At 33.3% G+C, this 17,428-nt stretch overlaps 3 protein-coding genes across 3 annotated transcripts; all 3 read left to right on the forward strand.

Annotated features, from left to right (window-relative positions):
• The first annotated feature begins 1,366 nt into the window (after positions 1-1,366).
• Positions 1,367-3,187, forward strand: LOC126688155 (NAC domain-containing protein JA2-like). Its single transcript, XM_050382761.2, has 3 exons — positions 1,367-1,760; positions 1,836-2,122; positions 2,215-3,187. The coding sequence occupies exons 1-3, from the start codon at positions 1,487-1,489 to the stop codon at positions 2,284-2,286; spliced, it is 633 nt and encodes a 210-aa protein (XP_050238718.1). The 5' UTR covers positions 1,367-1,486; the 3' UTR covers positions 2,287-3,187.
• A 5,029-nt stretch (positions 3,188-8,216) lies between these two features.
• On the forward strand, positions 8,217-10,524 carry LOC126687362 (UDP-glucose 6-dehydrogenase 1-like). Its single transcript, XM_050381909.2, has 2 exons — positions 8,217-8,325; positions 8,843-10,524. The coding sequence occupies exon 2, from the start codon at positions 8,867-8,869 to the stop codon at positions 10,307-10,309; it is 1,443 nt and encodes a 480-aa protein (XP_050237866.1). The 5' UTR covers positions 8,217-8,325; positions 8,843-8,866; the 3' UTR covers positions 10,310-10,524.
• A 5,809-nt stretch (positions 10,525-16,333) lies between these two features.
• LOC126687593 (uncharacterized) lies at positions 16,334-17,216 on the forward strand. The gene is made up of 2 exons (XM_050382151.2): positions 16,334-16,459; positions 16,785-17,216. The coding sequence occupies exons 1-2, from the start codon at positions 16,400-16,402 to the stop codon at positions 17,205-17,207; spliced, it is 483 nt and encodes a 160-aa protein (XP_050238108.2). The 5' UTR covers positions 16,334-16,399; the 3' UTR covers positions 17,208-17,216.
• Positions 17,217-17,428: the final 212 nt, after the last annotated feature.

Genomic DNA, 17,428 nt, shown 5'->3' on the forward strand with positions numbered 1-17,428 from the left:
TTTGTCTTGAGTTTGTAGACTGTTTTCCAATTTGAATAATAAAAATATTTCTATCTTTAGAAGCGAAGATAGTTGACTAGAAAAATATATAAAATGAACCTAATTAAACTAATAATATTAAGCTAAATTAAATTCATTATAGTTTTAATAAAAATAATTATAATTTATCTCTTCCGGTTACTTTTCTCTCTTCTCTCTCAAAATTTTCTCTTCTCTTCTTTTCTTTTATTTTTTTCGTTTGATTTTCAGTTTGTCTCCTCCGGTTACTTTTTCGTTCATCTTTTCCGTTCGCTTTTCCGTTCGCGCTTCCGTTCGTCTACTTCTAATTTCTCGTCGTTTCCGGTCGTTTTCCGTTCGTGCTAGCCTGTTCGTCTCTTCTGTTCGCGCTATGGATTTCTCGACTCGTTTTTAGATTTATATAATTTTTTAGGTTTTTTGTAATAATTTAAACATTTTGTAAATAAATTATTGTAGATCCATAATTTTTTATTTATAAAATTGTTCTATTACCCATATAATTATTTATTTTGTCTTTCTCTTATTCATATATTTGTTTATTGCTACTGATTTTATAAAAAAAATAAATTGATTTATGGTGCATTTGTAGTAATTTTATAATATATTTACGTTTTATTTTTTTTCGGTGTATTTAGTGTATTTCTGGTGTTTTCGGGATATCTATGTTTTTTGGTGTATTTATGCCGGTTTTTAGTATATCTATGGTGTATTTGCAGTGTTTTCATGGTATAGATTTTAAAAATACTACAAAATGTCATAAATACACTATATGTACACTATAAAAATACCATAAAAACATTATATATACACTATTGTTATACTATAAAAAAGTAAAAAAAAAAATTCAGGAAAAAAATCTATAAATTTTTTTTTTTATTAAAAACTGAAAAATAGGGCTGTGTAATCGGTCGGTTCGATCGACCGAACCAAAAAACTGAAAATCGAAATTTAAAACCGAAAAAGGTATTTTTGAAATTTTTTAAAAAGGTATTTTTCTTAAATAAAAAAAGTTAGAAAAGAAAAGTCAAAACTTAACAGGTTAAAGTGTAAATAAGTTACCGAAACATGTATTTCAGGAAATTACCACTATAACTTTACGGGATAATAATAATTATTTTAATATATTATTCTTCCAACAATTCCAAGGCCAAAAGGCCCAGAAAAGAAAAGGTGCCCAAAATTGTCCAGATGTAAAGGATTTTGACTTTTGTTTTTTTTTTTTGACAAATAAAGGAATTTGACTTAATTAATCCAACCAATAGTATGAATCCTAATTGGATTAGTATTCCGTACCTAATTATAAATCCTGATATAGAAATAAATAAATGCAAATCCTATTCCACTCAGGAAAACATTTTCACTATAAATACCGAAAAAAGTCCCCTATTCTTTTTAACCAATCCTAAAAATCAAGAACACACATACATTTTTGAAACGAATTTTCTATTTTTTCTCTGTAAATCAAACAATGGGCGATGATAATGTAAAGGAAACCAGTCTTCATCTTCCTCAAATCCCGAAACCAATCTTGCATTGCCCTTCCCTTGACACTACTACTCCAATGTCCGATGGAGAAAAGGTTATGCAAATCAAGAATTCAGTTTGTGGCATGAGGTTTTGTCCTAATGATTACGAGTTAGTTTGTTTCTCTCTTATTCCAAGAATCTTTGGCTATAAACCACCGCTCGATATAATTCAAGAACTCGATGTTTATAACACTAGTCCTGACAATCTTCCAGTCTGTAAGTTCTTTCTTTTCATTCTGATATGATTCTGAATCATTTCTTGATTCTAATTAAGATGTAATCTTGGTTCAGATGAGTTCGAGTATTCAACGCATGGTCAGGCGTATTTTTTTACGGAGAAAGTGATGAAGAAATCGAAGACTAAACGAACAGCAGGCGATGGGTATTGGAAAGTGGCAGGGGGAGAAAAATGTGTGACTGATAACAGAAAGAAGCAGTGCGTGGGATACACGAAAACTATGGTTTTTCATCGAGGAAAAGCGCCGAAAGGGGAACAAACCAAGTGGGTTATGGATGAAATTAGAGTGAATGCGTCGTTGTATTCTCATACTGAGCGGAATGAAGGCCTGGACTTGAAGGTCTTGATTTTATTTATTTTTTGGTTTTTGAGTTGAGTGTAGACAATTTGATCATTGTGTTTAACAGGTTTTATGTTTTCGTGATGAAGCAGATGAAGAAGTATGTGGTCTGCAGAATCCGAGATAGAGAACTGGTGAAGGATCCTGACCCGTATTGGGATTGAATTCATTGAATTTTGGAGCTATTTGGATGCATAACCTTACGAGAAATCTTCGGCTCATTCTGTTCGGTTCTCTACGACAAATCTTGGCGTGATTCTGCTATTTTTTTGGTTCTTGTTACCGTTTATTTGATTCAATTTTTCGAATTTGTGAAAAAACAAACGTTGATTAGCTTTGTTCTTTGCCTGTCTGCATCAGAAAAGAACAAAATAGTAGTGATACAGAGATGTAATTGATACCTCTAATATGAAGATTATTGCTACTGCATCTGATTCTTACATGTCAATGACCAACTATGCTACTCAAATCACAAAATGCTGCAACTTTTCTCTCTAAAACAAGAGAATACAAGCTCACTAATCATTGGAAAAAATAGATTAAAAAAAGTTCAGAATCTTCGAACATCTGGCTGGCGCGCTCCTTTTGAGTTTCATCAAAGATGTCAATCTTCTTCCAGTCGAATAGCTCCATGTCATAGCACTTGTCAATTATAAATTGATGAACTTCTTGCCCATGGAAAAGCCATAACCCCTTCACCTTGTAAGGAGGATTTGTGCCGATCACAAGCATCATCCAAAGGCTTACTTGCAAGCCAAATTCATCCTTTACAGAAACCCACAGAATTTATTTTGAGTGTCATATATATGACACGGTATTCTCTTTATCGTATTTATAGTCACAGAACCACAGCGAATATCCCTCGCGATCATACATAGATTTAACAGGAGGAACTGACTAAGTCTGCTCGACTTCCCCGATAATGTTTTTGAAGTTTGGTTATCTCTCAAAAAGAGGGCACTCCGAAGTAAAGCTCTTAGTCATGAGCCGATTAAATTCCAAATAAAGATTGCATGTCATGATTATGTCGGCCAAGTGTTTGAAGCAAGGTACTCCCTCCGTCCCAAATTGATAGACAGTTTAGGACAAACACAAGTATTAAAAAATTTAGTAAACTTATGCAAAATGAGTAATTCTAGAAAAACATACTACATTTACCCCTATTTAATGCAGTGTTGATTTTTTTTATTAGTGGGTTTCTCTCTCTTTTTAATGTAACTAGTTTCGCATTAAATGCTATGCACGTGTCTCGTAACGTAACTCGTCAATGTATATATTAGTAAATTTATTATAATTATATCAATTTTTTATTTATAATTAATATTAAATTAGTTAAGAATTTTTATAAAAATAAATATAATATATTCGTTTATTAAATTTTTTTTCATACTAAATTTATTCTTTTTTTGGTTTTATAATAATCATAATTAAATAATTAACTTAATTTTATTAATAATATCTTTAAAAATAATAAGATAGAAATTTAAATAATAATATATTGACCAAATACAATATTTTAATTTTGTAATTCAATCAAACTAAAAGATAGGTAATCCTACTAATTTGGAGACAGATTAGTTATTTTTTACATACTAAAAGCTAAATTAGAGACAATTTAGCTACTTATTCTAATTAGGATTTTAATTATAATAGTGATTAATTAAATAACTAATTAGTTAATGACTATAAGACCTTTATTTAGTAATAAACTGAATACCTCTAATAATAATAAAACTGATGGAAAAATCTGCAGGAAGTTATTCAATGGTATAACAGGTTTATTTCTTATTTTTATTCAATTTCTTTATGTTTTGGTAATGTTCAATTTTTCATAAGACATGATTTGGTAATTCTTTCAAGTTGCCGAAGTACGGCCCTAAGGAATTTTATTAAAAAAAAGCAGTAATTTAATTAATTTCTTATGTTTGGTAATGGTATGTTGGCTAGAATTTGACTTTCACTCAATTTACAGGAGTTATTATTCCAAACACAAACTAATTACTAAAAAGTAGCTACTTATTAATTAAATATCTAATTTAATTATAAAACCTGAAGGTGTTGTCCAAACACAAACTTTCGACAATTGCATATTACTAAAAAGTAGCTATTTTTTAGTTAAATATCTAATTTAATTATAGTCAATTAGCAAAAATTTAATTATAGTCAATTAACAAATTACTAAAACATCTAATTAACTAATAAATTAGAAAGGCCTATTAGGTAAAAGTGCCTGTCCCCCCCCCCTCTATCCGTGCTTTTATAGCTCTATGAAAAATTCTACTATCATTATTAGGGGCAAAACATGAAAAAACATGAAAAGACAAGAATAATTAATGTTTTCTTAATATGTGTGTAAATTCAAATGAGACTTCTAAAATGGGACGGAGGGAGTATTTAATTAATCACTATTGAATTAAAGTCCTAATTAGAATAGGTAGCTAAATTATCTCCAATTTAGTATGCAAAAGATAACTAAATTGTCTCCAAATTAGTAGGAATACCTATCTTTTAGTTTGATTGAACTACAAAATTAAAATACTGTATTTGGGTCAATATAATAGTATTATTTAAATTTTTATCTTATTATTTTTAAAGATATTATTAATAAAATTAAGTTAATTATTTAATTATGGTTATTATAAAACCAAAATAAGAATAAATTCAGAATGGAAAAAAAATTTAATAACCGAATATATTATATTTACTTTTATAAAATTTCTTAACTAATTTAATATTAATTATAAATAAAAAATTGATTTGCGTGCTTCGAACGTGCGTGATAATTATATGACCCGCTGTTTGATTATTAAATATAATATTTTAATAATTTTCTATTATCGACCATTTTTTACACTAAATTATCGAATTTGTTTTTATCTTCATTTTTTCTATTTTTATCATTATCTATAGTTATATTTATATATGCCAAAAAAACATGTAATGTAATAAAATTTTAAAAGAATTAAAATAATAAATTTAGAGTGTACAAATATATATAAATTAGAAGGTGTTATGGTTAGAATCTATGTATAACATGAAGGATTACTTGTAAACTATGAAACATAATTGTAGGATCGATAAAATTTGAAGGACCATAGTTAAAATTCAAAGAGGATCCAAAAGACAAATATATAAATGAGAAGGACATACTTGGAGACTTAGAAATTTGGGGGACCGTGGCTCCGTGTCTCCATGTACCTCCGGCTCCGCCAATGCTTATAGATAATATTGCTATTAATAATCAAGTAAGTTGATTAGAGAATCCATATTTTGATCTTTTTTATTATTAAATTCGCCTTCATTTGCAACTTCACTTTCAATTACATCAATTTATAGAGAATTTATAAATTTTATTGTCAGTAAACTTATTAGTTAGATGTGGAAAATATTTGTATGGACTCTATCAATTCGTAGACTTCTTCGTTAATTAGTATAATTGTTAAGTTAATCTAATTATATAATATTTTAAATATTAAATTCTGAAATTGTAACATGATTTTTTAATAGAAAAAGTTAATATTAAATTTTGGAATGTAACATGATTTTTAATAGAAAAAATGTAGGTGTTTGTGTTTTAATAAGACACAATTAGATAATATATTTGTTTATGTGTGTGCTTAACAATTATAGTTGTTAACGTTTATCCAACTTCTTAATTTGTTAGAATTTAACTTGTATTCAACTATTTATTACTTCTCATAACGTGATTTTTATTTATGTATATATACTATTCCTATTTACTTCTTAATTTGTTAAATAATTTTTATTTATTAAACTTTTATTTATTTTTTATTTTATTACAATTTGACTTTCATAATTAAACTATGCGGTATTATTAGCTATATAATTGGCAAATGAACAGTATAGTATTTCATCTTTTTTATTAAAATTAATTTTGTATGTATTCTATATTGAATTAAACTCCAAATGGATTGCAATTGTCTTAATTTCTTTTAGACATTTAATATGAAACTCGTGTTATTAGTACCTATAGAAGACTACATTGAAATTAAACTTTTTTACTTATCTACTTTTTTTATCCGTACCATTACCTGTATTCCAAATGGATTACAATCAGTTAATGCATACTTTGAAGATTGTTTGAGTTATTAGAGTCCTACTTAACATCTTTTTAGTTTCTTCTCTCTCGAATATGTTCCAACGATTTTAATTTCATAGTTGTTTATTAGAATTGAACTTCTACAGTTGTTTTTTTTAATTAGAATTAGACTTGTGTTAAACTTCGTAAATATTTTAATTATTAACGGCTAATATTGTAATTTTGCCTGTCCCCCCCTTCACACTTATAGAATAGTTATAGATTATAGATAGATAGATTATAGATAGATAGATAGATAGATAGATATATTTCAATTAATGAGGGCATATATGCCATTAAGCATTTAAGCAATAAATTATTGTCTATAATTTGGGACAAAGAAATTCAAAATACTGCCTATCAATTTGGGACGGAGGGAGTAAGTGTTTAAAGCACCAACTGTCACTGGTCTCCTCAATGCAGCAATTGTAGCGTCCTTGGCCTTCGTTCGGAGAGTTCCGTAAGTAGGACATCAATTGAATGGAATAGTTCATGCGAAAAATCACACAATTACATGACAAAAGCAAGAACAGAAGTATTAAAAAAATGATGAATGTACGTACATATGACTACAGGAATGCCTTTATAATGCACAAAATGAAGATTTACAATGAATCAAATGTTAACTTTTAAGTAGGATTAAAAGTGTTAAATTTGGAGGAATCTGCAGGAAGGTGCGCGTTGGGCGCTGTGTGACGGGTCTTCTATCCGCTTTTGGCTCGACCCTTGGTTAGGAGACAACACTACTCTCCTCAGTGTTGCTACGTCTGAAATTCCTATTGATGTTTTGTATCTTACTGTCAATTGCTTTGTGGATATCAATGGTGGGTGGTGTTGGTTGAAGTTTGCAGATTACATTTTATCCCTCCGAGTCCTAATAATGGTGATGATTTTTCGTACTAGGGTTTATCGAGCTCGGGGAATTTCTCGAGCAAGTCTGCGTATACCTTAGCATTTCCAGGTAATGATAACATCTCTCATAACCGTTGGAAGAATGTCTGGAGCTGGCCGGGCCCGGAGAAAATTCATTATTTTTTGTGGCTTGCTTCCCACGGCAAGCTTTTGACGAATGAGGAAAGATGTAGGCGTCACCTTGCTACTGACAGTTCCTGTGTTAGATGCAATGCAGGTCAGGAGGACTGCTGTCATTCTTTGCGAGATTGCGATCTCGCAGTTTTGTAAACGCTTAGGTGATAAGTTTACTGGTTGTTTGAGTTGCTTTAATGGCAGTGGCAAGGATAATTGGATGTATCATATAATTTCCTCCAATTTTTCTTTGTGGAAATTAAGTTGGCTGGCTTGCTTTGATCACATGTTTGATTGTTAAGCAACAAGTAGTTTGGTTTGAGTTGTGGAGTAGCGTAATTCCCACTCTCAACCCCAACCACCGCTCATATTTTATGGGTCTCTTTCTAGGACCCAACTCAACTATATTTTAGATGCACAAGCCTTATTGGCTTGTCTTTATTTTATGTTTCTCAATTATTGGAGGCACAAACACTTCATTTTTCTTCAATTTATTACCCATCTAATTTTAAATATTAAATCATAGCAGAGTTTTTGAAAATTTCATTATACTATGATTTTATACTTTACTTAAATACTAATTTAATTATTTAAAATTATAAATTTTATCACTTTAGCAATTTAAAAACACAATTTTATTTGTATAGTTCGAAACACTAAACATATGTTCATCTAAAATATTATTGTGACATGTATATATGTATATATATATATATTATATATATATATATATATATATATATATATTGTTTCTGCATTCACATTAATAGTTTTTTTATAAAAAACTATTTGATATTTTATATAAAAAAATTATATATGGAAAAATTTAAAAATCCAGATTAAATTTAATTAAAATGCTAGAATTCGTGATTTTACGGTAATTAATAATTCTTTAATAGGTTAGCAAATTAGAAATTGTAAAAAATTAGTACAATTTTTTAAAGCTTTTTGGAACTACATTACATAAATAAAATAGTTTGGTGCATGTGCGTGTATATATATAAAGGTCATTTCTTTTGAATCTTGAGTCTGTCCTTATTTTCTTCTTCTGCATCACATTCTCTCTCTATTACACAAGGTAAAGATTTGATTTTTCATCCCAATTTTGCTCTTTTATTTATTATTTTTTCTATCTGTTTATATTTGCTTGTTATGTCTTAAAGAATATATTTGATTTAGCGTTTGATGATATGGGCTGTCTTAAAAGTTTGGTTTTTGGGCATTTTTATGTTAGAATAACAGATCCATGGTGGTGATTTCATTTACATGTTCAGTTTATATATTTCTTGTTTTAGATCACGAATTATAATTGGTATAGCAGCTTATTTTATTTACAGATTTTGTCAGTTAGATTTATGAAATTTGGATCTGTCATTATTAGGCAATGGAGTGTTGGATCTCGAATTTTGATCCACATTTGTCTCTCTAGAATAACTTATTAATGTTATTATCTGTTTAATTTAAGTGGTAAAATTTGTTCTTGAAGATCTAGTGCCTTTATGTTATCAGGATGATATATAGGTGTTTACAAGTTTAAATCTTGTTTTATGTCATACCATTTAAGATAAAGTTGCTACTTTTGTTTCGTATTCTAGGAAATCCGCTTCTGGCATATAAAAATGGTGAAGATTTGTTGTATTGGAGCTGGCTATGTGGGAGGTCCCACCATGGCTGTGATTGCACTTAAGTGTCCGAACATTGAAGTGGCTGTGGTTGACATTTCTGTGGCACGGATCAATGCCTGGAATAGTGACCAACTCCCCATTTATGAGCCGGGTCTCGATGATGTTGTGAAGGAGCGCCGTGGAAAAAACCTTTTCTTCAGTACTGATGTTGAGAAACATGTTTCGGAGGCTGATATAGTGTTTGTGTCGGTTAACACCCCGACTAAAACCCAAGGGCTTGGAGCTGGTAAAGCAGCTGACTTGACCTATTGGGAGAGTGCTGCTCGAATGATTGCTGATGTATCGAAATCGGATAAGATTGTTGTTGAGAAATCAACAGTACCTGTCAAAACAGCCGAGGCAATTGAAAAGATTTTGACTCACAACAGCAAAGGTATCAACTTTCAGATCCTCTCTAATCCTGAGTTCCTTGCTGAAGGAACTGCAATTAAAGACCTTTTCAATCCCGACCGTGTGCTGATTGGTGGTAGGGAAACTCCTGAAGGGCAAAAAGCAATTCAAGCACTGAAAGATGTTTATGCCCATTGGGTCCCTGTGGAACAGATCATATGCACCAATCTCTGGTCTGCTGAGCTCTCGAAACTTGCTGCAAATGCCTTTCTGGCGCAGAGGATATCCTCTGTCAATGCTATGTCAGCGCTCTGTGAAGCCACCGGCGCAGATGTCACCCAAGTGTCTCATGCTGTTGGTAAGGACACAAGAATTGGGTCTAAGTTCTTGAACTCCAGTGTTGGTTTTGGTGGATCTTGTTTTCAGAAAGATATCTTGAACTTGGTATATATATGCGAGTGTAATGGCCTTCCGGAGGTCGCTAATTACTGGAAACAGGTGATTAAGGTGAATGACTACCAAAAGAACCGTTTTGTGAACCGGGTGGTTGCTTCTATGTTCAACACAGTTTCAGGTAAGAAGATTGCTATTTTGGGATTCGCTTTCAAGAAAGACACGGGCGATACTAGGGAGACCCCAGCCATTGATGTGTGCAAGGGCTTGTTGGGAGACAAAGCACAACTGAGCATATATGACCCACAGGTTTCACATGACCAAATTCAAAGGGATCTTTCTATGAAGAAATTTGACTGGGATCACCCCATTCATCTGCAACCAATGAGTCCTTCAACTGTCAAGCAAGTTAGTCATGCTTGGGATCCTTATGAGGCAACAAAAGGTTCTCATGGTATCTGCATTCTTACCGAGTGGGACGAGTTTAAAACGCTTGATTATCAGAAGATTTATGATAACATGCAGAAGCCAGCCTTTGTGTTTGATGGACGGAATGTCGTGGATGCTGATAAGTTAAGGGAAATTGGGTTTATTGTTTACGCCATCGGTAAGCCATTAGATTCATGGCTCAAGGACATGCCTGCTATTGCATAAACTAAAAAATGCATGACATGAAATGCCTAGTTGCTGTCTTGTACGAGGTTTCCCCTATTTAGTCATTTTGTATGTTGTTTTGCAATTCAATTGATTCTTATGTTGTAATGATTTCAAAAACACAGTTATCATTTTCCAGATCTGGCTTAGTTACAAGCATATCTGAATATGATCAATGTTCTTTTTGGTTTAAAGAAATAAACGATATTATACTATTCTTTCTCCTGCCCTTTTTTGTATTTTGCTTACCATCTTATTAATTATAGCCATTGGAAAAGATATTAGGCTTAAATGCACAAAAAATCACCAACTTTCGCGTGTTTTTGGTATTCAACATAAACTTTTAATTTTGGCAAAAAAATACATGAACTTTCAAATTTTGCAATTAAGAGCACGTGTGTGTTTCCTTTGAAAAATAGTGCAATTTTCCATCCAAAACGGCGGCGTTTTAATCTAAAACGGTATCGTTTTACATTCAAAATGGTGCCGATGTCTTTAATTGTAAAATTTTGAAAGTTCATGTATTTTTTTGCCAAAATTAAAATTAAATACTAAAAACACGCGAAAGTTGGTGATTTTTGGTACATTTAAGCCAAGATATTATGCCATTTCTATTAATTAGATCAGCATAAAATGAAACTGTGTGCTTCCATGCCAAAACAAATGGGTTATGTTTAGTCCAGTAAATCAGAGAATGTGCAACTTCCAAAATTTGATTACTTCACCTGCATGAGAACCAAAACATCCAAGAAGGGATCATTCTCTTCACACGATGTGTGAGGAATGAAACCATAGTTATGAGGTCAATACTGAGAGAGTGTGATGATCAATAAAATTCAATGCTAAAAGTAAAATTCCACAACTCAAATGCATGCTACGACTAGAAAACGCAAACTCGGATTGATGCTCTAATATTCATACATACCTAAATCGATCATGTCTGCTTGTCAAGTTCATATTTAACTGATCTCAACCACAAATATATTCATCTACAATTGAATTCCATGTTTTTTACAGAATTTATTTGAATCAAACACAACATTGATAATCTGCACGATATGTGAATTGCAGTTGCTGATATCCACTACACCTGCTGCAACCAAACTAGTAGATCAGAAAGCCATTGTCGGGGTTTATTCATAAATAGACACATACACAATCCTCAACAAAATTATTCAATCTATCAGTGCAAGTATAGTTGTTTCCCTACCGGTCTCCAAGCATTTCGATGACTAGGGACCTGCCATTAGTTCTCGAGAAGTTCAGCAATATTAAGCGTGATATCGAACTTGTCATTAAGCCTCAAAAGATATGAAATGAAACAGGATAATTAAATGTTGATCAGGAAACAAATGAAACATGAGATAGAAAAAACATGATGCACAGAGGAGTCAAAACAACATTCTAACTATGACAAAGTCCAGACTAGTTCATAAGGACGGGCCGAAACCAGGTAACAAAGCAATGATCTGGAAACATGTTGCACCATACAAGCATTTAAAAAATAGAGTCTACTTAGCAAACGAAATTTTTACCGAAGAATGAAGCTAGCAAGGTATTGAAAAATTAAGAATGTTTGAGAGAATTACCGATAAGATGGAGAATCAAAACAACAACTTAGCCCTCCAATCATTGAGGAACTGAGGAAAGCAGAAACTAAAACAGCACGCATAAGAGTGTCAACCACAAGGTTATAGTTTTGAGTCTCAAAAGGCATGGGTGTTGGGGAAGTTACTGTGAATAATATATCTAAATTATTTGACGAATTTTCGGTCGCTATCGTATTTTCTAGTAGTGAAATCTTGTGGTTAGCTAGTTCATATATTTAATTTTTTTTTGAATTAGATTTAATTCTTGTTAATGGCTAATTTAGTTGTCTTTTACTTTAGTTTTACCAAAACCAAACTTTAATTGCTATCCAAATCGAGTAATATTAAATCTAGTGATTAGAACGTGCTTTTTTTTGTGAGATCGCTAACTCGGATTTCATAGTCCTATTACTGTTGAACGAATTTGTATAGTTGCGGAAATCGACCAACAAGTTTTTTGTGCCGTAGCGGAAAAAGCATAGATACTTTTTTTAATACTAGAATTAAGATTTTTTCGGCTTGATTTAACGTTTATTTTCTGTTTTCTTTTTATTTTACTTGTTTTCCCTTGTTACGCTTGGTGTGTTGGTTGATTATGTGTAGGTTATATCGCACTAGTGTATGCATAACACACGGCGTGCAGGAATACCACTCGAGAGATATCAACTAGGTCTCACTAGTTTCGAACGTCGCAACCGTCAATCACGGTCGAATCTTAGAGAATCGAATATGCAGTCGATTTTGCTCGAATACAAAATAGAGAGATGTTATTTGAGGCAAGGGGTAATGAGGATCAACAATGACAACCGCCTTCGAGACAAAGAACCTTGGGGGACTATTTTATGCTGGATGTGGACAATGCAACTTGTGAGTATATACTTTGCACCTCTAGTGAATGTGAACAACTTTGAGATTAAGTTAGGGACAATTGCTCTTCTTTGAAGCTGTTGCAAGTTTTTTATCTACCAAATGAAGAACTGAATGCTCATATCGCATCGTTCAATGAAGCATGCAACACCTTCAAGATTAACAACGTCACTAAAAGATCAAATCAAGATGCGCATGTTTCCGTTCAATTTGATGAATAAAATCAAATCTTGGATTCAATCGCAATTTAGTGCCAACATCACTACATGGAGACAATTGGCTCAAGGTGTAATACCTTGTATATTTTTGGCATGTTTTTGTCGTGTTTTTGACTTACTCCGGATTGTGTTGTGATAGGATTACCATTTGGGAGAAATTTGAGGTTCAATACTTGAGTATCGTATGAGTTTCATTTGAGTTTCCAACTAGGATCTGGTGGTTTTATCAGGTTTTTTTTTATCAGTTTTGTAGCAGTTTTCACTACTAAAATTCACCGTTTTACCGACGGATTTTAGCGATGGAATTGAGATCCGTCGCTAAATCCATGTTTCCCGACGGATTTGGCGACGGAATTAGAATCCGTCGCCAAATCCCCAAAGTTACTACGCGGGAAGCCTCCTGCCTTTTTTTTGTCGTTCTTTAGCGACGGATTCAAGCAATCCGTCGCTAAATGTAGCGACGGATTCAAGCAATCCGTCGCTAAATGTAGCGACGGACAAAGAGTCCGTCGCTAAAAGGGGCGCATTGAAACTCACCGTTTCAATGCTCCCTGTTTAGCGACGGATTTCTTGAATCCGTCGCTAAATTTAGCGACGGACTCAAGCAATCTGTCGCCAAACTATGGGTTAATGAAACGCACCTTTTCATTAACGCATGGCGACGGATTATATCAATTTAGCGACGGATTTAAATCCGTCGCTAAATTGAAAATCTATTTGACAGCCAAAACGGCTCTGCTTCTTCATTTCACTTCATTTCCATTTTTTTTGTTTCCGCCGTTGGTTCTCCTCCCTCCGCCGTTCGTATCCCGCGGCCGTTCGTCTTCCAGGTAAGTTCTCTTACATTTCTTTGTTTTTGGTATTTAGTTAGGGTTTTTAATTTTTTTTATTTAAAACAGAAAATTGATTCCCCGCCGCCTGAACCTCCTCTCCCCGCCGCCGCCTGAACTTCCTCTCCCCTTCTGAACCTCCGCCGCCGCCTCCACCGTCAGCCCACAACAGGTTTATTTTTTTTTCTTTGTTTTGTTTTATTTTCCTATTTTTACTTAATAACATTAATTTATGTTAATTGTTAGGCTAAAATAATTAGATGGCAGCCATTTAAAAATAAAAATTAGGTTAAAAATAATACTAGGTTAAAAACAATTAAATGGAAGCCATATATAATTACGTTAAAGGAAATACTAGGTTAGTTTGGTTAATTTATTATTAATTAGGTTAAAAATAAAAAGTTAAGTGTATTTAATTATTATGTTATATATAATTATTATGTTTTGTAATTTATTATTAAATTAGATTATTATAGTTAGGTTAATTTATGATTAATTAGTTTAGATTTTTATAATTAGGGTATTAAAAGTTATTTTTAATGTATGTTAGATTATTTAATTGTTATAAAAAGATTATTTTATTGTTAATTGTGAATAAATTGTGAAATATGAATTTATCTAAAAGTAATTACTTCTTAATTTTGTTTAAATTAGTCTAATGGGTTTAATTAGATTATAAAAGTTATATTAGGAAATTTGATAAAAAAGGGCATATTTACTTTAGTTAATCGTTAATTAGAATTTTATCAACGATAATTTAAATTGTTGAATTAATTTTTAATTGGCGTGAATAGGTTGGGTTAGTTAGCTTAAATTATTGTGTTGTATATTTTGAAAATGTACTGTTTATTTGCAGGTTTCCTTGAAAAATGGGTGATGCTCATTTTTAGGGGAAATGCTGCCGGATTTTCATTAACAATATAATACTAATTTGCGATAGTTTTTGTACGTGTTGTAGTTTTTGTACATTGTTGTCAGTTTGCACCGCTCCCGCCTTTTTTCTTCATTATCTTGCAGTTCTGCTCTACAACAAGTAAGTATCGTTGTTTTCTATTTTTTATTTTTTTAATTAAAGTAGACTGAACTTAAATAAAGAATAAAAAAAAGATTTTATTCACACCGAATAAAATCTCACATAGCCGTAGAAAACCCGTCCCGCGTCCTCAAGAGATTGAATGACACGGGATTGTACGTGTGTACAGTTCGTAAAACTGGTGTCTACGTAATTCGATCACGAAAAAAATATATGTATAGATGCGGTAGAAAAATATTTGGTAGTTTTTCCGTCGTATGTTCTTCGGGTGGCTATCTAGTATATGCTGCGTAACGCTAGTTCCTAACGGAATATGTATTTGGCGTTATTCAGCATATATTTGATAATACACTTGGAGAACTGCGCCGGAAGACTGCCAAATATTTTTCTCCGTATTTATGCATATATCGTGATCGTATTAAGTAGACCCAGTTTTGCGAATGGGATAGGGCCCTACCTTTTTAAGCGGTCAATTACATTGACTTTGCTATAACCGATTATTAAATCCACCTAAATGTACGTGCTACAGAAATGAATTTAGATCGCAGTTGGATGTATAGTGGGAGACTGGTCAGAGGATTGTTGACTGAAGGGTACATAAGTAACGTTAGGGAGTTTTTGAACTTTGCTGTGCAACACCCCGAGTGTATGAGTGGGGATCAGATTAAATGCCCTTGCCCTAAACCCAAATGCCGGAACACTGCTTTTCGAACTGTTGACGAAGTGGAGTTTCATCTCTACACAGACGGGTTTGTGAGTAATTACCACGTCTGGACTCACCATGGTGAGGAAATAGGAAGGTCGAGGTGCTTGTTAATGTTCTGCAAGCGGACAACATGTGGGAGCATAGAAATGAAGACGAGGGTTGCAGTTCATTCCAGAGAATGGTTACTGATGCTGCTGGTCCCGAAGTATGGACAGAAGAGCCTCCGAATGCAGAAGCTCAAAAGTTTTATGATATGATGCGTGCGGCCGAAGAACCCATATGGTTTGGGAATGACAGACACTCCGCTTTGTCTGCAGCCGTAAAATTTTTAGAATTCAAGTGCCGATTTCAAGCGTCTGACGGTCTGATGAATGAAATGAGCAAGTTTGTGCATCAACTGTTACCTAAAGACAACAAGTTAGCGAAAAATTCGTACAACATTAAAAATTAGTCAGAGGGCTTGGGCTTCTAGTTGAGGTGATTGACTGCTGTAAAAATAAGTTGTCCACCTACAAGACTTCTCGTGAGAGAGACGTGTCTATTACAGACGACGTGTGGCAAGCTTGGGAGAGAGTTTGGGACTCTGATGAGGCAAAAAAGAAATCGGCCCAGGCGCGGGCCAATCGGATGAGCGAGCCGGCCGGAGCTGGCACTGGACCAGTTCGACATACCGGAGGGTCGATGTCTGCTTAAAAGCATAAGGCGGTTTTGGTATTTATCTTTTATTTTAATTATTATAGTATTTTATGTTATATTTTGTTGTTAAATGAACTTATAAATTACTACATTTGTCTGGCATGCTAGGGAGCTGGGGCGCGAGCCGACACATGCTGAGGTGCATAAGCGGATGCACACTCTGAAGGCTGACCCGACCCGATTCGTGGATGAGCGCGCGAGGATTGTGGCTGTAAGTATTTTTTTAAAATTTTATTGATTGAAAGTAGTATTCAAATAGTTTAAGTAGTTGAATAGTTTGAATATAATATCTCAATTGTTTGAAACACGTAATTTATTTTATTTGAATTAGGTATCTTTTTTGTTCCTTTGAATTAAGTGGTTTGGTTGTTGATATGTGCTAGTTTGTACGATTTGAAGTTTGCAGGATTTCCCTGAAAAATGGGTGATGTTCATTTTATAAACGAGATGCTGCCGAATTTTTATTAAAAATAACGTTTAAGTTGTTTGAAACACGTAATTCATATGAAACTAATTGTTTTAAATTATTATTGTAGGAGCGTTTTGAGCAGGAGATGCTGGCCGCTACACAGACAGCCGAGGGGAGTACAGCATCTACCCCAGTGGATCCGGACGAAGTTTATCTTGCTGTTGAGGGGGTGAGGAAGCGGCGTATCTACGAATTAGGCTCAGTTGGTTCTGAGTACGTAGCCTCGCAGCGAGGTACTTCTAGTAGACGAGCCGTCAGCTCCTCTCAGACCATGTCGCCAGCCGCCGATGCGAGGTTCCGTACGGATCTCATCGCTCAGTTCGCGAATACGATCCGTGATCAGGTCCAGATTGCGGTTGCAGCGGCGATGCAGCAGATGCAGCAGCGGGCCCCAAGAGATGTGTTACCCACTCCTCCACCACCGCCTCCACCACCGCCTTCACCGGCTACTGATGACGTTGTCCCAGATGACGACGTCACAGATTTGTAGTACTGTAGTGTAGGGATGTTTTTGGTATACAATTTTCATGTATCGTACGTTATATATATATATATATATATATATATATATATATATATATATATATATATATATATATATATGATATTTTCTTTGTTTTTGTAATTTGCGTCAATTTATGCGTATTTAAACAGGGTATGCATTCATTTAAAAAGCCAAAAAAAACAAAAAAATTATGCTCGATTTTTGTC

This window comes from Mercurialis annua, linkage group LG6 (assembly GCF_937616625.2).
Source record: "Mercurialis annua linkage group LG6, ddMerAnnu1.2, whole genome shotgun sequence".
NCBI lineage: Eukaryota > Viridiplantae > Streptophyta > Magnoliopsida > Malpighiales > Euphorbiaceae > Mercurialis > Mercurialis annua.

What these genes read in the sequence shown, in the direction of transcription:
- LOC126688155 (XM_050382761.2), top strand. Translation starts at nt 1,487, where the DNA reads ATGGGCGATGATAATGTAAAGGAAACCAGTCTTCATCTTCCTCAAATC. An exon ending in TCCTGACAATCTTCCAGTCT is followed by an intron (nt 1,761 to 1,835) that starts GTAAGTTCTTTC and finishes ATCTTGGTTCAG; the next exon opens with ATGAGTTCGAGTATTCAACG. An exon ending in ATGAAGGCCTGGACTTGAAG is followed by an intron (nt 2,123 to 2,214) that starts GTCTTGATTTTA and finishes GTGATGAAGCAG; the next exon opens with ATGAAGAAGTATGTGGTCTG.
- LOC126687362 (XM_050381909.2), top strand. Translation starts at nt 8,867, where the DNA reads ATGGTGAAGATTTGTTGTATTGGAGCTGGCTATGTGGGAGGTCCCACC.
- LOC126687593 (XM_050382151.2), top strand. Translation starts at nt 16,400, where the DNA reads ATGCACACTCTGAAGGCTGACCCGACCCGATTCGTGGATGAGCGCGCG. An exon ending in AGCGCGCGAGGATTGTGGCT is followed by an intron (nt 16,460 to 16,784) that starts GTAAGTATTTTT and finishes TTATTATTGTAG; the next exon opens with GAGCGTTTTGAGCAGGAGAT.